The 20,811-nt window shown below is 34.5% G+C and overlaps 1 protein-coding gene across 1 annotated transcript in view; it reads left to right on the top strand.

The window, feature by feature from the left end:
- Nucleotides 1-20,811, top strand: part of CEP120 (centrosomal protein 120) — an 84,282-nt gene that overhangs the window by 38,881 nt on the left and 24,590 nt on the right. The window contains exons 16-19 of the mRNA XM_012524554.4: nucleotides 10,191-10,283; nucleotides 11,822-11,983; nucleotides 13,436-13,558; nucleotides 18,466-18,564. Of these exons, the coding sequence (XP_012380008.1) occupies nucleotides 10,191-10,283; nucleotides 11,822-11,983; nucleotides 13,436-13,558; nucleotides 18,466-18,564 (477 nt within the window). The remainder of the gene's footprint in view (nucleotides 1-10,190; nucleotides 10,284-11,821; nucleotides 11,984-13,435; nucleotides 13,559-18,465; nucleotides 18,565-20,811) is intronic.

Genomic DNA, 20,811 nt, shown 5'->3' with positions numbered 1-20,811 from the left:
AATTATATTATAATCTATAAGTTAATAAAAAGCCTCAAAAACTTTTAAGCTGTTTTCAAGAATTAAATCATGAAATAAATCACATCTTTAAAAATAAGATGAGACCATCTGATTTTCTTCCAGAAAGCAAAATGTCAGTAGTTGTCTATTTACACTAAACTTATTGAATAAAACAATCCTGACAATTAGAGTGACAATTAATATTCCAAATTTAGGACTTTAAAAATACTATTATATTAGTTGTTAATGAAGTGTCTAACTATAAGCAGGAGAAGATAAATAATAGCGATGTCATTTGCTACTCTGGACCAAGGGAGAGGAGCAGCATTGTGGACTAGGTTATTCTTTAAAGTTATTTTCAAGTTTTTAACTTTAGACCATGTACATCTAATTTAATTATTGATGTGCTTGTGTTTTAGTCTCCTAGCTTGTATTTATTTATTTTTGTCACATTTATTCATTGTTTCTTTTTTTTCTCTTGGTTTCTTGCTTTCTTTTGAATTGAATGTTTTTATGATTCAATTTTATTTCTACTCTTCCCTTATTAGGTATATCTTTTTTTTTTTGAGCGGTTGCTGTAGGATTTACCGTATACCTCTTTAACTTACAATTTACCTTTAAATAATATTTTGCCACTTCACATATAGTGTAAGATCCTTTCAACAATATACTTCCATTTTCCCACTTCTATCCTTTGTGATATTATTGTCATTTATTTTACTTCTATATATGTTATAAACGCCATGAAAATTACTGCTTTTGCTTTAAACAGTTATCCTTTAAAGAGAGTAAACATTGAAGAAATATTTTTTATATTACCCATGAATACATCGTTTTTTGTTTTTGTTTTTTTTAAAGATTTATTTATTTGTTTCCCCTTCCCACCTTGTGCATGGCAGCACTGCATGTGGGCCAGCTCACCACATAGGACAGAAGGCCCTGGGTTTGAACCCTAGACCTCCCATATGGTAGGCGGACACTCTTATCAGTTGAGCCATATTTGCTTCCCATGAATACACCATTTTTGGCATTCTTCATATCATTTGTGTAGCTCCAGTGTTCTGTCCAGTATCACTTTCCTTTTCTTGAAGAACTTTCAATGCACTCAATTTTTGTTTTAGAAAAATATTTATCTTACCTTCATTTTTTGAAAGATATTTTCTCTGGATATAGAATTTCTAGGTTGACGGTTGTTTTGTTTTTTTTTTTTCCTTTCATCTTTAAATCCATTGCTCCATTTGTCTTTTGGCTTATATTGTTCCTCATGAAAAGTCTGCTCTCATCATTATCTTTAGTCCTCTATATTCAGTGTGTCATTTTTTCCCCACTCAACTGCTTTTAAGAATTTTTTTCTTTTTAACTGGATTTCAGCAATGTTACCATGATGCACGTGTGTTTTGTGTGTAGGTGTGGGAGTTCTGCTTGAATTCTTTGAGCATCTTGGATCTGTGTTTTTCATCAAGTTTGGAAAATTTGGACTTATTTTTTTAAAGTATTTTTTCTGTCTTCTCTCATTCTTTTTTTTTTTCCCCTGTCTGGTTGCATCATTGTCTTTTTGGTGAGTTGCTTCACCATTCAGGGGCCTGCTCCATGCAGGTCTGGGATGCTTTTTTCCTTTTTTTTTTTTAATGAGGCAGTCCCTTGGATTGACCTCTGGTCTTCCATATGGTAAACGGGAACTCAATTGCTTGAGCCACAGCCACTTCCCATTCTCTCATTCTTAAGACTTTAGTTTATTATATACTAGACTACTTAATATTGTCCCATAGGCAGCTGATTTTTTTTTTTAATGTCTTTCTTCTTTTTTAACCCTTTCTTTTCTTCATTTTGGAGAGTTTCTGTTGCTGTGACTTTAAGTTCACTGATCTTTTCTTCTGAAGGGACTAATTTGTCATTAATCAAATCCACCATAATTTTTCCTTTCTGATACTTTATTTTTCATCTCTCAAGTTTTATTTGCTTCTTTTTACAGCTTCTGCTTTACTCTTAATGTTCTTGTTTTCTTCTACATTCTTGAACATCTGCAACATTTTTATAATAGCTTACTGTTATTTATCACCTATATCATTTCTAGGTTTATTTGTAGTTTTTTTCTCCTGGTTATGGGTTATATATTTCTGCTTGTTTGCATGCCTTGCAATTTTTGTTAGACCCAGACATTGTGATTTTACCTTGTTGATGGCTGGTTTTTGTTCTATTCCTTTAAAGAGCATTGGATTTTATTCTGCTCTGCAGTTAAGTTACTTGGGATGAATTTGATCCTTCTAAGCTTGTCTAGGGTGAGTTCAAAGCATTTTTTTAGGGCCATTTAGCAATACTCTGAATAATACTGGTGTATCACAAGTTATCTCAACTCTGATTGGTTGGGATGTGTACTATGCTCATCCCTGTCTGAACACTGGAAATTGTTTGGCCTATTGGTTTCTGATGGTAATTTCCATTTTGCAGTTTCACCTCAGACACACACAGTTTAGTATTCAGCCTAAAATTTGAGACAACCATTATGCATCTCCCTTTTCTTTTCTTTACTGTACTGACTCAGATTTCTAGCTGCCTCTTTCTCTCCAATTTCTATTCTCTTTCCTCATAACTCAGCAAAACTGCTAGGCTTTGTTGAGATTCCTTCTCCTGAAATACAGTCTGGAAATTGCCACTAGGTAGTAAGCTAGAATTAGTGTAGGGCTTACCTCATTTGTTTCCTGTCTCTCAGCTGTCATAGTATTGTCAAGTGTCTGATAACAATTGTTTCATATATGTTGTCTAGTTACTGTTTATGGCACAAATGCATTTAATCATTCAGTGGTGGAAGCAGAAGACCCCAGGCCTTTGACTTTAAATTAGCCATTTCAGCTTTGTCTACTTTAATTCTCCATTATTTAAATTTGATGGTGAGCTTAAAGAAATTTAAAAGAAAGAAAAAGATAACAGTGCTGCCTTAAAGTCTCAATTCTTAAGAAATGTTCAGATAATAACCTAAATTATAAGTAGGAGCCTTCACAAATTTAAGCATTATGATAATTTTGCTATACTTAGAAGTGACTTTTATATTAAGTAATGTTTTGTAGTTCTCAAATATCTTACATATTAATTGAATCTGAGGGAGCCGGAAAATATTTTAATTCTTGAATGTTTCATTTAGCCTTTAAGACGAGTTTATCCTTAAATCACTTTTTCATTCTGATAGAGGGTTATTAAGTGTTGAGGTTTGCAAAATTTCAATCCTGAAAATTTTTGAAAAGCTGAAATTATTAGAACTGTGTCATCCGCCTTGTGCAACAATTGCTTGAACTTTCATACACACAAACTCAGATTTAATGTAATGGGGTGAAAAAACTTACCAAGTAAATTTTGGCTGATTGTTATTTTGGTAGATGGTATTTTCAACTGAAAACATTTAGTTGGTTTCCATGTATATTACTTCCTCCCCTGTTTCAACTTGAATTAATGAATTCCTGCTTTGGTAACAACAATGGTCAGAAAACTGAATAGGATGCCTGCCTAATAATTGTCTAAGCTGTTTATTTGAATTAGTCATGGTGAAACAGAAGATTTGAGTTTGCCATTTTCTTTTACTTGAAGTTCATTCTGAAACTAAATACTTTCTCATTTAAATTTATGTATCCTATCTTAAAAGAATGTTATGAAACTAGAGTATGCTAGCATATGTAATTATTCTTTAAAACTTTTATAAGCTTCTGTAAAATCCAAAGTCAGTGGGGAGAAAAACATTTTTTCTCAATATGATGAAATATTTTAAAACTAAGTGTTCTTAGAATTATCATATTTTTTTGCCCATAATTTTTGAGCCTTTTCTGTTAATTTATTTTTATTTTATTCATGTTGAGGTTTTTTAAAACAGTGTTTAACTTCTTTAATACTTTGAAAATTTACCTGAAGTCTGTTTAATGTTGTGGAAAATTATTTAATCATCTTATTTTGTTGCTCTGCACAAAATAATGAGCTAATAATAAATTAAAGCTCACTCACTTATAAAGAGGAGCTTATGTCCTGCCTCTTCAAAGAATAGTTAATAGTTCATCAGTTCCAGGTGAAATGGTGAACTAGTCTATAGCAGACAATTTACATCAAGTCAGAACTCAAATATAATGTATTTATGTTCTGCAAGAGTATTGAATAACTTATACAATCTGCACCTAAAGATATATATTATTGTAGTTGATTTGGCTCAAGCAATTGTTCTATTTTGGTCTTCTTTTGAGACCATTTTGGAGGGATTAGTCTGTTACTCCAAAAAGAACAGACTGTTTCTCTGGAGATTTTTTTTATTGTTAAAATAATTTATCCTCCTGAATTATATATGAATTATATTCATTTGGGGTATTTGGGGTGAAGTAAAATATTTGCAGTTATACCAAGCCTTTACTTTAGAAATCAGTTTTTTCCCTTCCTGTTTTTCTGAATTTTTGGGGGGGCAGTGCAGCTGGGGGCTGAGTTTTGAACCTGGGGCCTTGTATGTGGAAGCTGGCAGTTAACCACTGAGCTATAACGGCTGTCTCTAATTTGCTTTTTATAATGACCTGGATGTACACATGATTATGCTAAACCCAATATGATCATGCTAAATCCAGTAATTGTTAACTAATGGATTTATCTTAAACAAGTGTTTGATTCGAACATTTTGACTCTGGTACTGTCTGGAGAAGCTGCGATAATATTTACTCTCTTCCATATGACTGCCCATCAGATTGCTAAAGATTGCTATCATGTAGGCACAAAAAGGAAAACATTTTTGCTTAACGGGGCATGAAGAAGTATTTCATAGAGAAGATCATGCTTTCACTTTGATGAAGATGAGTAGATATTGCCAGTAGACTCAAGGGCATTCGAAACAGAGAAAGCCTCTTGAACAAAGGCAGAGTAGTTTAATATAGGGTGCTTTAAGAAAATTACATGTAGGTCAGTGTGAGAAGAGAGGAGGAAAGGTATGCTTCAAGAAATAAGGTAGAAGAGGTTGATGAGCCCGAATGTAAATGACCTTGTATTCCATTTTGAGTTTAGACTTGACCCTGTAAACTTTCTCAACCAGGTTTTCCTAAGAGAATTAAGAAGCCCTAATGCCCTGAGGCGTCCATTGTACTGAAGTAACAACCTCCTCTTCATTTGGAATGATACAAATTATGTACCATTTTGGAAAAGGATGGAAAAAATAATCATTTAAATCATTTTCTGTGTTCTGTGTTTCAAATAATGAACCGTGTTTCAGAAAGGTCAAACTTTGATAAACTATGTTTTGTTTTGTTTTTAAGATTTTTATATAGAGAATAAGGTAATCACATTTTCATTTTAGAACAGTGATTCTTGTGAAAATATAGGAGATGCAGTAACCCTCCCTCATCCTTATGCAGTTTGAGCTCTCCCTTTCTAAAATATTTTGTTTACTGGACTTCCTTTACTATATGCTCCTGGTATTCTACTGTCTTCACTGGACTCTCCTGTCCAATTTTCATGCTTGATCCTCCTCTTCATTACAACTGCTATTGGCTTGCACTAGGGCCCAGTCCTCGAATCCGTTCCTCTCTCTCTACCTTCACTCCTTAGGTGATCTCATTCACTCTCTTGGCATGATGTACATGAAATTATACATATTATACAAATAATTTTATGTTTGTCTCCTCTGTTCCTGACCCCTTCTCTGGACTATACTCTGGGCTATTCAGCTTCCTGTTCTATACTGTCTCTAGCTTAACATGTCTAAAAACAAACTCTTTATCTCCATTCTCTGTAAACTTGCTCTTACTGATTCTCTTATTAATAAATGGTCCTACCTTTTACTCAGTTGTTCAGGCTACAAGCCAATTCATCCTTGACTCTTTCATTCCACTTCTAATTTTTAACCAATCCTTTTGGCCCCCCATTCAGAATATATCCTGAAAACTAACCATTTTCCACCACTTCCATCATGACTTCCCTAGTTTAAGTCATTGTGATCTTTCTTCTGGACTACTGTAGTTACTTCTTAACTTGTTAGCCCTTCCTTATTCCTTTCCCCTGTAGCTTGTTACATTCATAAAAGAGTGAGACTTTAAAATAAGTCAGATTAACCATGGCAGTCATTTACAGCATTAATAAAGCTTTGTCCCTGCCTTCAAGATATCTGCAACATAGTAAGGGAAATTATAGAAATGTAAAAATATATAGTTTTTTTCCTTTATTCTTGTTTTATTTATTTATTTACTATTTTTTTTTAAGGTTTATTTTTTTATTTATTTCTCTCCCCTTCCTCTCCGCCCCCCAGTTGCCTGCTCTTTGTGTCCATTTGCTGTGTGTTCCTTTGTGACCGCTTCTTTCCTTATTAGTGGCACCAGGAATCTGTGTTTCTTTTTGTTGTGTCATGTCACTGTGTCAGGTCTCCGTGTGTGTGGCGCCATTCTTGGGCAGGCTGTACTTTCTTTCGCGTTGGGCGGCTCTCCTTACGGGGCACACTCCTTGCACATGGGGCTTCCTTACGCGGAGGACACCCCTGCTTGGCATGGCACTCCTTGAGCGCATCAGCACTGCGTGTGGGCCAGTTCCACATGGGTCAAGGAGGCCCAGGGTTTGAACCGTGGACCTCCCATGTGGTAGGTGGACACCTTATCCGTTGGACCAAGTCCACTTCCCATGTTTTATTTTATTTTATTCGTGGTACTAGGGGAGAGATTGAACCCAGGACCTTGTATGTGGGAAGCAGGTGCTTAACCACTTGAGCTACATTTGCTTTTCTTCTTGTTTTTTTAGTTTAGGAGATCCTGGGGATTGAACCTGGCCATATATAGTTTTAATCAGGACTGAAACCAAGAGTAAAAAGGTATAAAGGCTGCAGGATTTCATGGGAAGTGCTCATCACACCCAAGTATGGATAGAGGGGGTAGACGGGAAGCCTGAGCCTCAGGGATGTATAATATCACCATCATCCAGAGGGGAGGTGAAAAAGGTGGTGTTTTCTAATGGAGGAAACAGTGGCAGGAAACAGGGAATGTTGCAATATAACTGGGATTTTACAGTTCATCATCATGGGAGATGATCGTGGATAAAAAGAAAATTGATATTTGAGTGCCAGGCTAAAGATTGTGTCTCTGCTTCATTATTATAAGAATTAACATTATTAGAACTAAAAGGTTTAAGTTATTAAAAGCTGACTAATAGTTTAGGAGCATGGATGCAAAGATAAAATAAAAATCACTCAATGACTAGAGAGGCAGATAAAAGTGGCAAGCTCTTTACAACCAAGAACTGGACTCTTTGAGTTTAGAATAAGCCTTTTCCTGTGTCTTGTAAGTCTAAGGAGGGTGACAACTGAGAACCGTGGTTGATAGTAACTTCCAGTTTTGTAACAGTAGAAATTTGTGTGATGCTGAGGTCTTTCTCCTTTACGACATATCTTACGTATCTTAATTTTACATATGATTATATATCTTACTTTTACCCCACTTTTCTATCCTGCCCAATTTCCCATTTCATATTAATATTTTAAAATAAGTATGTGTCCTTTAGGAAATTTAGAATTACACTTGCATTTCATAATGAATATTAGGCGGCGGACCTGGCCCAGTGGTTAGGGCATCCGTCTACCACATGGGAGGTCCACAGTTCAAACCCCGGGCCTCCTTGACCCATGTGGAGCTGGCCCATGTGCAGTGCTGATGTGCGCAAGGAGTGCCGTGCCACGCAGGCATGTCCCCATGTAGGGGAGCCCCGTGCACAAGGAGTGTGCCCCGTAAGGAGAACCGCCCAGCGTGAAAGAAAGTGCAGCCCGCCTAAGAATGGCGCTGCCCACACTGAGAGCTGACACAATAAGACGACGCAACAAAAAAAGAAACACATATTCTCGTGCGGCTGACAACAACAGAAGTGGACAAAGAAGACACAGTAAATAGACACAGAGAACAGACAACCGGGGTGGGGGGGGGGAGAAAAATAAATAAATAAATCTTTAAAAAAAAAAGAATATTAAAATATACATTAGGTTTTTAAAAATATTCCTTTACTGAAAAATGAACCTAATAAATACCAATTACTAAAAATATAAATAAATAAAATGAGTCAGGTTATATACTTTCCTGTTCAAAACCCATCATATTACTCATCTCACTTAGAATAACACCCAATGTTCTTATCAATACCTTTGAGGCCTTATATGATCATCCCCAACTAGCTTTCGGACGTCATCTTCAGTCTCTCTTCTTTTTACTCAGTCTGTTTCAAACTTACTGACCTCCTTGTTTCTCAACGATGTTAAGCCACCTCCCTCCTCAGCATTTAGGGAATGTTCTTTTTCCAGAGCTACTCTCAGTTCCTTGCTCAGAATAATCTCAGTGAGGCTTTCTCTGACCATCATATCCAAATAAAGCTCTCTCCTGCCCCCAGACACTAACTGTCCCCTCACTCTGTTTTATTTTGTTCATAACATTTACCTATCATTTTATTAAATATTCACTTGCTTATTTGTTTATAGTCTGTCGTTTGTCTTCCCTCAAAATATAGATTTCACACATCTTCGTATGCTAGGTATACAGTATATACTAGGTAAACAGTGAATGTTTGTTGAAACAAAAGATTATGCTTTCAGGGTTTTTTTGCTTTTTTCAGTTTGAGGTGTCCTTCTGTCCTTCTCATTATTCTCTATACATGTTCAACAGGTATTTGAGTATATGGGTCTGAAACTCTGGAGGGAAGTTTGATGTTAAACTAAATTTGGAATTTGGAAGCTCTTAGTTCATGTGACAGTGGGTAGATGAAATTGTCCAAAGAGGTCATGTAGCTTGGGAGAAGATACCTAACACAGAACTCTGTGGTGCACAGATGTGTGAAATGCCAGAATAATATGTGTTTTGAATACTTCTTATCATCCTGGTCACCTGCCTCTTTCTAAATGGCTTTTTGAGTGTGGCATTCAGATTTTGACACAATTTTATTAGTGATTTAGATAAGGATGGGAGGCATGCTTAGCAAATTTTCAGGTTAACCAGCACTAAGTTGTAGAGTTAACATAATATGCAAACTGATCTTGATTGGTGAGTGTGCTGGTCCTAAATTAATAAAATGAAGTTTAACAAGGTTAAGTGTCAAATTCTGCAGTCAAACTAAAACAATTGGACAAGTACACAATGGGCGTAATCATTCCAGGTTTGAAAACAAAAACAAAACCCTTTAGGATTTTCATTGATATTAACAAAACAGTAGGACTAGGATACTCAAATAACACTACAATTTTACGCTAGGTTAACAGACATGTGGTGTTCTATTCCTTGGTAGTATATGTTCTTTGGTACCTGAAGTAGTGAGATCACATCTGGATACCATATTTTTAAAGGACTTAATCTAGAATCTAGACTCTAGATGAAATCCGAGATATTGGAGGATGTGAGAATCATAGTACATGAATAATAGTTAAAGGAACCTGTCAAGGAGGAAAAAAAAGTGAGGAGGATATGTGATGGCTATGACCAGACTCAAATATATGAAGATAGATTTTTTTTTTTCCTCTGTCCAAGTTACGGAACTAAGATCAAAGGGTGGGCTTCTAAGGAAAAACTGGCTCCTTATTGGCAGTAGGAAAGAGAAGAACAGGATAGGTCCTGGGACCTAGAGATTATTTAGTGAGGAGGGTGGAAAAATTGATTCAGAGTCCTAGTAAAAGTCTGATAAATCCCAGTTCAAAGAAAATCAAGAGTCATGGAATAGGCTGAACAGCTAGGTCTCATGCCCTGAAAAGGACTTATATTAAAGATAGAGCTGAGGAGGATTCTAAGCCTGTAGGAAATGGGATACTAGGCTAAGGCCTCAAGCAAGGACTCTGGCTAAAGAAGAAATCAGTAGAGGGTCGTATCTGAACCAGTAAGAGGACTGATTAGTTCCAGGGAGAGAGAGAGAATCAGTTAGGTGACTAAACTAAGGGATTCAGAGATATTGGAACATTGAATAAGGCAGATCTTAAGACACAGGTTTTACTAAAAGCCTGACTACCCTCTAGGAGAATGGGCTTCCTCAGGAAACTATCACTAGAGATATCTAGGCAGAAGGTGGATGGGCTTCCTTAGAGTACAATAGAAAGTATTTCACTTTGAAAAGGTAGATGTAGTTTATAGCTTTGTTCTCACATCCTCTGTTTCAGTGAAGTAATATATTTTTTTAATTTGTATCTGCTTTGTGTTTGAGGGAAAGAGATGATAACTTATACTATATTTTAGGTGGCTGAATATACTATATTAGAAGGAAAACTTCAAAAAACTCTAATTGACTTGGAGAAGCGAGAACAGCAGCTTGCCAGTGTGGAATCTGAGGTACTTCATTCACATATATATTTATTTTCTAAAGATTCAATATTTTAAGTTCATACCATTTTATTTCTTTTTCCTCTATACTTATATATTTCATGGAAATTGTTTCTCAGACAATGTGGAGAAAACTGTTAAAATTGGGTATAGCATATTTTTTAATCTTAAGAATGTAAGGAATAGGAAAGAAGTATTTATTTGAAATAGCTAACTCTCTTTCAGCTGACCTAGGTTGACCTCTTTACAATCATGGAGGTTTTTGGTAATTTTCTCATTGTGTGGGAAGGTGGGTGGCTATACTGCCTAGACAAAGAGAAAAAGGAGCGTAGGCTCACGGGCCCAAAGTCCTGATTTTGTTTTTAGGGAGAAGGGAGTCTCCCTCTTTCTTGCCCGTTAAAAAGTAGATCCCAAGAAAAGGTGAGAAAGTATCTTGGTGCTGTTCCTAGTTAATATTCTTATTAGATCTAGACTAAATTTTTTCCTAACTGCTTTTTTAAAATTCTGTAAAAATTATTTCAAATTAATTAGAATTTCTTCCACCATAAATTTATATGCCCCTTCTCACCCAGAATGTATTTTTTAAAATTTTCTCAGTAAATCATCCTAACCTTATTTTCATATATTTTCTGGGATTTCTAAGTTGGTTTTGATGTTTAAATTTAAATATATATAGAAATAATTTTGTTCCTAATAGTAATAGTAAGACTGTTATCTTATGTGTTTAGTTAGAGAATGTTAGGTAGACAAGAAGGGGTTTCTTTTTTTTTAGATTTCTTTTTTATTTATTTCTCTCCCCTTCCCCACCCCCCTCCCGCCCCCAGTTGTGTGCTCTCTGTGTCCATTTGCTGTGTGTTCTCCTGTGTCCACTTGTATTCTTGTCAGCGGCAGCTGGAATCTGTGTCTCGTTTTGTTATATCATCTTGCTGCGTCAGTTCTCTGTGTGTGTGGCTCCATTCCTGGGCAGGCTGCACTGTTTTTGCACTGGGCAACTCTCCTTATGGGGCACACTCCTTGCACCCATGAGGCTCCCCTACATGGGGGACACCCCTGCGTGGCATGGCACTCCTTGCACGCATCAGCATCATGCGTGGGCCAACTCATCACACGGGTCAAGGAGGCCCTGGGTTTGAACCTTGGACCGCCCATGTGGTAGGCGGAGGCCCTGGGTTTGAACCTTGGACCGCCCATGTGGTAGGCGGAGGCCCTATCCGTTGGGCCAAATCTGCTTCCCTAGAATAAGAGGTTTCTAAAAGAAGGAAAGAAACTTGGGCATATGTACTTACATAATAAAATGAACTTTATTCAGTTGGGGTTTTAAGTGGTTGGGGTCTTTTCAACTGAATTTATGCAAGTCGTTTATGGATTTTTGTACTTTGTGTATTAAAATGATTTAAAATTTATAATTGCAGTAAAATTAAACATTAACTCTCTAACTGAAAAGGATCTGAAAATAAATTTGTAATATTTGGCTGTATCTAAGGATAATAGAACAGTATAATGTACCTTGTAATAGCCCAGCCTCTTAACAATGCACTTGTTTTAAGCTTCAACGAGAGAAAAAGGAACTGCAGTCAGAACGTGAACGGAATCTGCAAGAACTTCAGGATGTTATCCGTAGAGCCAAGGAAGACTGCCTTCACCAAGTAGAACTAGAAAGGTTAAAGGTCAAGCCACTTGAAGAGGATAAGCACCGACTGCAGCAGCAGGTCAGATAAAATACCTGTCATCTTTTTTACACTTAGAATTTATGTCCTAGAAATGATAGACATAGTTGATTATAAAGTAATAAAATTCATAGTAATTTGCACTGAAATCATAATTATTGCACTGAAACTCAAATTTGCTTTAAGGTGGATTTTCTTTTTAGTCAAAAGTTAAGGACTACACTGAATACCATAACTCAATCACTGTAGTTTATGGGCCACTTAACTAAGGAAAAAGAACCCAGCATGCCTTAGTAGCTTACTGCTTTATAAACTGGTAAATAATTGTTTATGAAATGCCCTCGAGTGGTGAAGAAAGTACTAAATATAATTAGAAGTTTATTACATTTTCTTTAAAATTGGAAAGTAAGATATTTTAGGAAGGTTTCTATTCAACTTTAAAAGTTGGATGTTGAAAGTTGTAAACTCCAGTTATATGGAAAACTTTCATGTGTGGAACACCTCAGTACCTAAAGATGCTATATAAATCCCAACTAAAATTGATGGTATTGGCATAAAAGAAGAATTCCTTTTTTATTGATGATTTAAGTTCCATTTTTGCTATAAATTTTCTGAGTATTTCAAATTTAGTTGTACATCTTAGGAAAGTGATCATTCATTTATCTAATGATGGATGGTGATATGGGAATATGATTTTGGAAAGCATCTTTAACAGTGCTAATTTGCACATGATTTTTAAATTCCCATATTCAAAAAGAATATCTTTGTAACTTCATTTTTTCTTTTTTTGTAACTTGAAACTGTTCTAAAGGAAATTATAGTGTTTAGTCAAAACCATCTATCCCTCTCTACCACCATCACCCTTTTTTTTTTAATTTAGGAAGTATACATGCTTTCATTAGAGTATTATTGTAGGGGATGAGAAGACCTGCATTTTATTCATGCCTTTCATATGAATCAGTTCATTAGTTTTTTGGCACTGCCTGAATTATTTAGCTCTTTGTCTGTTTTCTTACCTATAAATATGAAGGGATTGGACCAAATAATCTTTAAAATTACTGTAAGTTGTAATTGTATTTGAATTTATGAAATTCATCTAGTATCAAATTAGAAGAACAATAATAAATGCTACATTAAAATTAAGTTGATTTTCATGGATAAAAGTCTGGTGTATCTATAATTGTCAGTCTTCAATGTGACATCTTATGGAAAGTGTAAAGAAAGTTTCTGTATTTCTAAATTTTCTAACTTTCTCATTATACTGGTTTTATAAAAATTTTCATATACTTAAAAAGTTGTATATTGTAAAGCAAATGATTTATTAAATTTGTAGGATTACTTGAAATCTTTTTTTCCTTATACTTATGAATTTTCCAATTTTTATGAGCATTCTTTAGAATAAGAAAAAGATAACTCAATTGAATGGAATTCTGTAGCATTATACTTGTATATTACTGTTTTTAAATGACTATAAATACTCTTTTTTAAGTACAGCTTAAAGATGCTGAAAATAAGTATAAGATTTTGGAAAAAGAGTTCCAGCATTTCAAGGATCAACAAAACAACAAACCAGAAATCCGTTTGCAGTCTGAAATAAGTCTTCTCACTTTGGAAAAGGTACCCATGTCAATTTATGGCAGCTTAACTATTTCCAATGAGCAATTTATAAAATCAATAACTGCATGTGTATAGAATGTAATAATGTTTCACTATAGCATTCTAATATCAAAGAAGAACACATCAGAAATTAAAAGCACATGCCATTGGATTTCTTGGCTGATTAGTGTTGGTGGTTGCAAACAACAGAAACTGATTCTAGGAGTAGAATCTTTTTATGAAAAGAAATTCATAAAACTTTAAAAAATGCTGAAAACAAGTTTTAGCATATAGGCAGAAATCAGAGGAAGAAAGACATAGCCAATATCCTGTCACAAAATGGTCTACTTAGGATGCTACTGCTGACGCCATCACTGTTGGACACTTGCTGCAAAGCCACTGGATTCTGTATCTCCTGATTCTAGTGTTACACTTTTTGAACTCTCAGTTTTGAACCACTGTGACTACTCTCTCTACATTATCACTACACTGTAGAGTCAATGTCCCAGGCAAGAACATTCACTTAAATCACAGATTTAAAATATCATTTATCACTTAAAAATTATTGTTTTAAAGGCATTATTAAAAAGATATAGCATGCACAAGAAAATTATCTTTAGAAGTTTAAGGATTTATTTTGCCAGCCATTCCTTATCTTTCCCCACTGTTTATATGAAGGCATTTTTGTCCTTTGTCTTCTAGGTAGATTCAACCACTAGGGGGCACTAGCAGAAGATTGGTTGGCGTGACTTGGGGAAAATCCAAGACAGTTCACTCTCTCTCTCTCTCTCCCCCCTTCCCTTAGTGTCTCTGGCAGCAGTTAAATCTTTTTATGGGTCCATCTCCCATAAGATAATAATTCTTTCCATTTTCCTTCAGGCAGTCCCTACCATGGTTCTAATTCACTAGGACAACTCCAGTTTCTGGGTTCCTGGTAACACTGTCTCCTTTTGTTGTCTTCCTACTCCAGGGAAGATGTGAGTTCCCTGCTGTTCCATATTGCTGGGTTGCCTCCCTATATCCTTCTTGGCATATCAGTTTTTCCATTATCAGTGGTCAAACTTCAATCTTAGATACATCCCAGAATGTCCAAAACCAAACTCAGTCATTTTCCCTGAAACCTGTTTCTCGTCTAGGGTTTCCGAATATGTTTTTGCAGCCTGTCAACTCCCCAGGCTATATTTGTTTCCTCTCCTTTCCCTCAAGTCCATTAATTACAAAGTCGTCTTGATCCTTTTCTTACGTATTTGGACAAGTTTTCGTTTCTTCATTCTTGGCCATTTTCTCGAGTGCCTGTGAGCTTGAATCCAGCTGGACATTTCCCATTCCTCCTTTAATAAAACTGAATATTAAAAGCATTTCTCTTTTTATAAATATGAATTCTGTAGTACCTACCTGGAAGCACTCATTAGACCAAATCTAATAACAGAGTACAATAACAGGTGTTCTCACAATATCTGTTAAATATGTGTATCAAAGAGTATTTCCGTTTTACTTTGGGGAAATTCAGAGACCACCTATCAAAATTATAACAGAAGGAATCATCTTCTCTGAATATAGACTGGTTGATTAATATCCACCATTGAAATAAATTTTAAATGATTTTTAAAATTCCCTCTTCCACCTTCACTTTTACCAAAAGAATAAAAATTATTAAACATATTAATAGTATAAACAGTGCCATGTATTTGTAAGAGAGAGAGAAAAGCATAATCAAACTGTCTCTGTATTAGGCCTAATGAATTTATCCAGCAAGATTTAAGTCTCTAGTAAAACAAGGCTTTTCAGTGCTGCTGAAGTTTTAAAAAATCTTTTTTTGAGCCAGAAGAGGGCAGAATCTTATTTCCTAAGTACTAAAAAAGATAGAAGCACAAAAAGGAAGATAGAAGTGATGAAAAAGCTTCAGATTTAGTCTATAATTTCTGGTTATATCTGATTGAGAGCTTATTTCTTTTCTTATTACTAATTTTCTGCAATACAAGACAAATATATTCCCATTTTCATTGACATGGTTTAAAAATAAGTTAACTTTAAGATAGAATTTTACCAAATTCAGTTGTGAGTAATAGTTTACAATTACCTTTTAGCTAGAAAATGTCTTTTAGATGGCTTGAAAATAATTGGGACTTTAAAGAAATATGGAAAGCATTATAATTTAGTAGGGCATATAGAGGTTGAAAGAGAAGATATAATGAAAGTTCGTAGAAAATTTTAGTCAAACTAAAATTTATGTATTTAAGAGTATTTTCAATATCTACTTTGTACTTATCCCTGTCTAAAGGCAATGTGAAAGATGAAGGAAAAGAAGAGTGAAAGAAAAATTACATTATCCTTTTGGGACCTCACTTTCAAAGAGCTTGCAATGTAAATGAGGAGAAAACTCAGAAGAGTAAATCACTATATATAATCAAGTACCAAGGAATGTGAGCAAAACTCTTTGCAATCCAGAAAAGAGAAACCATTTGGTAGTGTTCAGAATATATAAAGGCAGAATTTGAGCTGACGTTAAAATTTTGGTAACAAGAGAAGTAAAAGAAATTGACAGGTTCAGGAAGTAAGTTGGGCAAGGAGGAGGCATAAGAGACACAAACTTGGTTAAACTAGAGGGTTTCCTGTCGAGGAATACTAAGAAAATAAGTTGAACAGCCAGGATAGGAATAATATTTCTAAGTGCTTTGAAACCGAGGCAGTGAGTTTTAGTCTTAATGCTTTACACAAATAGTAGCTTCTGTATATTTTTGAGTAGAGAGTAAATTCATCTAATAATGGTCTATAGGGTATGAGGCTGGGGAGACAAAAGAGAATCTCTTATACTTGAGATGAGAGATGGGAAGAACCTGAGCTAAGTAACTGGTAGTAGGAATATAAAGGAACAAAGCTGAGCAGTATTTTAAGGAAGTTCTTTGTGATGGATTGGACTTGAGGAATAAGGGATTAGAGACAAAGTAGAGAACTAGAATAATGGATATCTCAACTAGAACATGAAAATCGAGAACCAGTGAATACTAGTCTGTACTTTCAGTCTTCACTGACCTTTCAGTTGACTCTGAGTCTTGAGCCAAATTTTCTCTTCAGGTACCTATAAGTTGGCCTGTGTATGGACCAAGAAAACCTACATAAAATATAAGTGCAGAGGCTTTCAGAACTCTCATATATATGATTAGGGCTCTTAAACGTGAACCCTTTGAAACCCCTAAAATTATATCAAAATTTTGGTTATGAACATTTTTCTGGGAATTGGGTTCATTTTTTCTTCAGAATCACAGAGTAATCTGTACCCTTGAAATAAATAAAAATCAGAAACCATTGATTTAGCAATAGGAATGAATTAGAAGTACAAAGAGTATGTCTCAGGTTTGCTATCTATAGTTTCTTTATTAAGAATAAAGAAAAATTATATGTATGGACTATACAAGTGTGTTAAATAGTGAATAGTTATATGCATGTGACTTATTTCAGTAATTACGGTAAAACTGATATAACCTACCCAGACAGCTTTTTCTGATGGTATTCATCAATTGCATACAAATAGTCCCTCTAGTTTCATCCTTATCCTTGGGTCCATCTATGATACTAGACCTTCCCTAAGATCCATAGACATAATCAATTTAAACTTGAATACTATTCTTTATTCCATAGCTATAAAAAGATTTTTGCTGTTCCTCTGAGATATGTCCTATTGTTAAACTACCAAGATATGTATAAATCTTTGGGGCAAAAGTAGAAGAGATCATCTTCAGTAATCTCAGCAGTATTTTTCAACTTAAGTATGCTTGAATCTAGTTGTGAAATGTCAACACAGTTAAATCCATGCAGTAGGGATTTGTAAAGCAGAAAAAACCTTGACTCCATTTAGTCATCTATTACTGCAAAGACTGTTCTTGTCTTTTGTAAAGGGAGTTTGGCAATCTGCTTTTTCTTTCACTCTAGTTTCGTGTGAGTTTTCTGAAGTTTTAATTTTTGGATAGTGCCTTCGTTCTTATTTTCCTTACAAAACTTTCGGAGTTTTCTATGTGGGAAAAACTATACTTGGTATAAAAATAATTAGACTGGTTCAGAGTAACAGTATTTTACTATAATTCAGGCAGATTATTACATTATCACTTAAATAGTAAAACTGTCTGTTGGCTACATGAATTTGTTTGGTACTTGGCTTGAAATGTTGAGAGAATACATTCCAAAATCATAGCCAAGTTGGCTTCAGTTCATGCACAACAGATTGCCTGCTGTGAGTATAAATAACCAAAACTTTTTTTATTGAATCACTTTTGTGTTTCTTTATATATTTGAGGAAAAATAGAAAATAAAAGTTGGATATGTGTTATTAAGAAGGATTATTTTTCTTACTCTGGGGTTTATTTTAACATCCTTAAAATATTTTTGACTTTGTACTCTTTCTTAATAAAGTGCTTTCTGATAAAACATTTCTCTGTTTTCAGCATTCTGTGACTTTGCCAAAATGTAGTTATAAAAGTATCTCTACTAGTTCTCCTCATTATAAAACAAAATTCCACATAATGATAGGCCTCTGAAAGGAATAATTTAGTTTCTAAGATTCAGAGTGCCAGCTTAATTGGAATGCTGATGGTTAGAACTGCTTTTTATAGAAAAATGATTGTATTTTTCACCCTGTGGTGGATCTTCAGACAATATATGTGTTTTAAATGCATTTATAGTAACTGTCTAAAAGTTAGGACTAATTCACTTCTTTTTAGTATAGGCTGTTAGGCAATAAAAATTAGACTATATTTTAAACAAGAAAATGTTCATGTGCCATAATATTTAGAGTAAATTATATAACAGTTTTAGATGATGTCGTATGTTACACTACATAAACTCTTCTTAAGCCAGACTCTGTATATATTATCTTTCAGTAATTGTACACAGTGGTATAGTGTTTCACTTGATATGATTTTAATCACTGTTAGGTTGAACTTGAAAGAAAGTTGGAATCTGCAACTAAATCTAAACTGCATTACAAGCAGCAATGGGGACGAGCTTTGAAAGAACTTGCCAGACTTAAACAGGTATGTAGTTTATAGCTGATGATGGATTGTTCTTTTTATGTCTTTTCTCCCCCCCATTCTTTACAAGCTTGCATATTTGGCAGTATCTGTATGTTTGCATTTGAATCTTTAGTGCTATTTTTGAGATTAGAGACTTTTTTCCCCAACGTGTTCTATATAAAATCCTACTTTTTCTTAAAATTGAAACAATTTTTAGGTACTTTTTAAAAATTGCCAACTATCCTTTTCCTCAGAAGAAGTTGGGAATAAGTTTTTTCTTTCACCTACAGAATTACCACACTTTCCTCCTTAATGTTAATTTCTTTCTGTTGGGAATGCCTTTCAGGGATAGGGTGGGGGGAATTTAAGGATAACTGGGGGGAAAAGTCCTTAAATTTAAGAGCATATTTAATGTTATTCCTGAGAAGACACTTGTAAGGTTTCACATGGAATTTTTACACTGTTTAAAAGTCTGAAAACCTTGATATTTTCCTGAATTATTTTTATGTTATATTTTTTCCTTCCTGCTGCTAGACAATAAATGCTATTAACTTCATGAGAGATTAATCTTAACTGTGGGGGTAATTTCTTCAAATGAATAAGATTGCATAAAATATGAACAAGATTTATATTTAGAGTCTAATCTACTTGACCTAATAATAGGAAAGAGGAGAAGCTAATATAAAGTCATGATGTCCAGATACTTAAGTTACATACAGTATAGTCCCTATCGAATTGGGGACAAGAAAATAATATGAGAATAGCTGTTAAAAACAGAATACAAATTCTGTCAGAGGCAACATACATAGCTTGGAGTCGAGAGACCTGGGTTGAAGCTGACTCTACCTTTTACTACCTCTGCAACCTTGATAATTTAATCTCTGATTAGTCTGATTAGGCTCCTCATTAGTACAATGAGAAATTTTTCCTCTCAGTTCTAAGAATTAAATGAGAGCTTGGTGAAGTATTTAATGCAGTGTTTGGTACATAATATCTGCCCAGCAGATTGTAACTATTATTAGAAGATTATGAGCCATAAAGCTACTAGAGTAGGGTTTGGGATTTCAGACTATGAGGACCTAATTGGATAATATCTTTGGATATTGATGAACAGGACAAATATCGAAAGGCTTTGTGATGGAATAGTTGCTCAAAGAAATGATAGTCGCTAACAATTTTAAAATGTTTAAGTCAGGAGCACAGGAGGATGTTGTTTAGATAGTAGTAGAGAAGTGGAGTAGTGTATAGTTGGAGTAATAACATTGGTTTTGGATGGTAGTTAATCGATGTTCTTTAGAAAACTACAGAAGAAAAAAACAATGTAAGGAAGTATCCATATATTCAAGAATGTTATTAGATGAACTTGCTGAAGTTTGAGCATAAAGGAATGTGAATGCCTTGAGTCTGGAGAAACGTCGATAGTTCATTTGTTCATTCCTTCATTCATCATTTCACAAGTGCTTATCGAGAGCCTGCTATATGTACCTTGCACAAGTGTTAGATACTGTGGATATGGCTGTTTTCTTCCATAGGTAACTTAACGTTCAGCTGGAAGGACTAATATTTTAACAAGTATATAGCAGAGGCATGGAAAATGCAAGCAAAGTCAGTGAAAATGATAGAAAATAAGTATCAGAAAAACAAGGACAACTTGACTAATGTATTTGTTACTCAAGGTTAAAGGAGAAACACTTCAAAGAGAAAACTTTCAAATGAAACTACTAGATATAAGGGGGAGGGAGTGGGATATATGGAAATCCTTATATTTTCGATGTAACTTTACTGTAATCTAAAACCTCTTTAAAAGTAAAGTTTTTTATATTTTTTGAAAGTTACTAAATTTGAGATTATTTCAAGTTTTAAAAATAGAGAATAGATGGGGAAGAAGATAGCACCTGCCATTGGAATTTTGAGTAGTGAAGGATGAGAGAATAATGCAGTGGCAATTAATTATAAGAAAATCAATTGAAAAGAAGGAAAAATATTAACTGTTGTTTAGGGCATTTCTTTTGGAGAAATGAATAATTATAATTAATTGAAACAATAATTTCATCATAATTTGCATAAACTCTAGATATTTTTAGTCATGTTCAATTTGTATGTTAACAGATTATATTGTTTTCATTTTTTTTACTTTTTGAGATGGTTTTTAAATATATAAAGTAAATAAATAATGTTATTAATAGGCTTCCCCAAATTCATGCCTCTTTGTTAGCTTTACACTGAGGTACTGATACAGTATCCTTAAAAAGGAATTCAGTATAAAGG

The sequence above is a fragment of the Dasypus novemcinctus genome, chromosome 2 (assembly GCF_030445035.2).
Source record: "Dasypus novemcinctus isolate mDasNov1 chromosome 2, mDasNov1.1.hap2, whole genome shotgun sequence".
NCBI lineage: Eukaryota > Metazoa > Chordata > Mammalia > Cingulata > Dasypodidae > Dasypus > Dasypus novemcinctus.
This window is presented reverse-complemented; position numbering and strand designations above follow the sequence as displayed.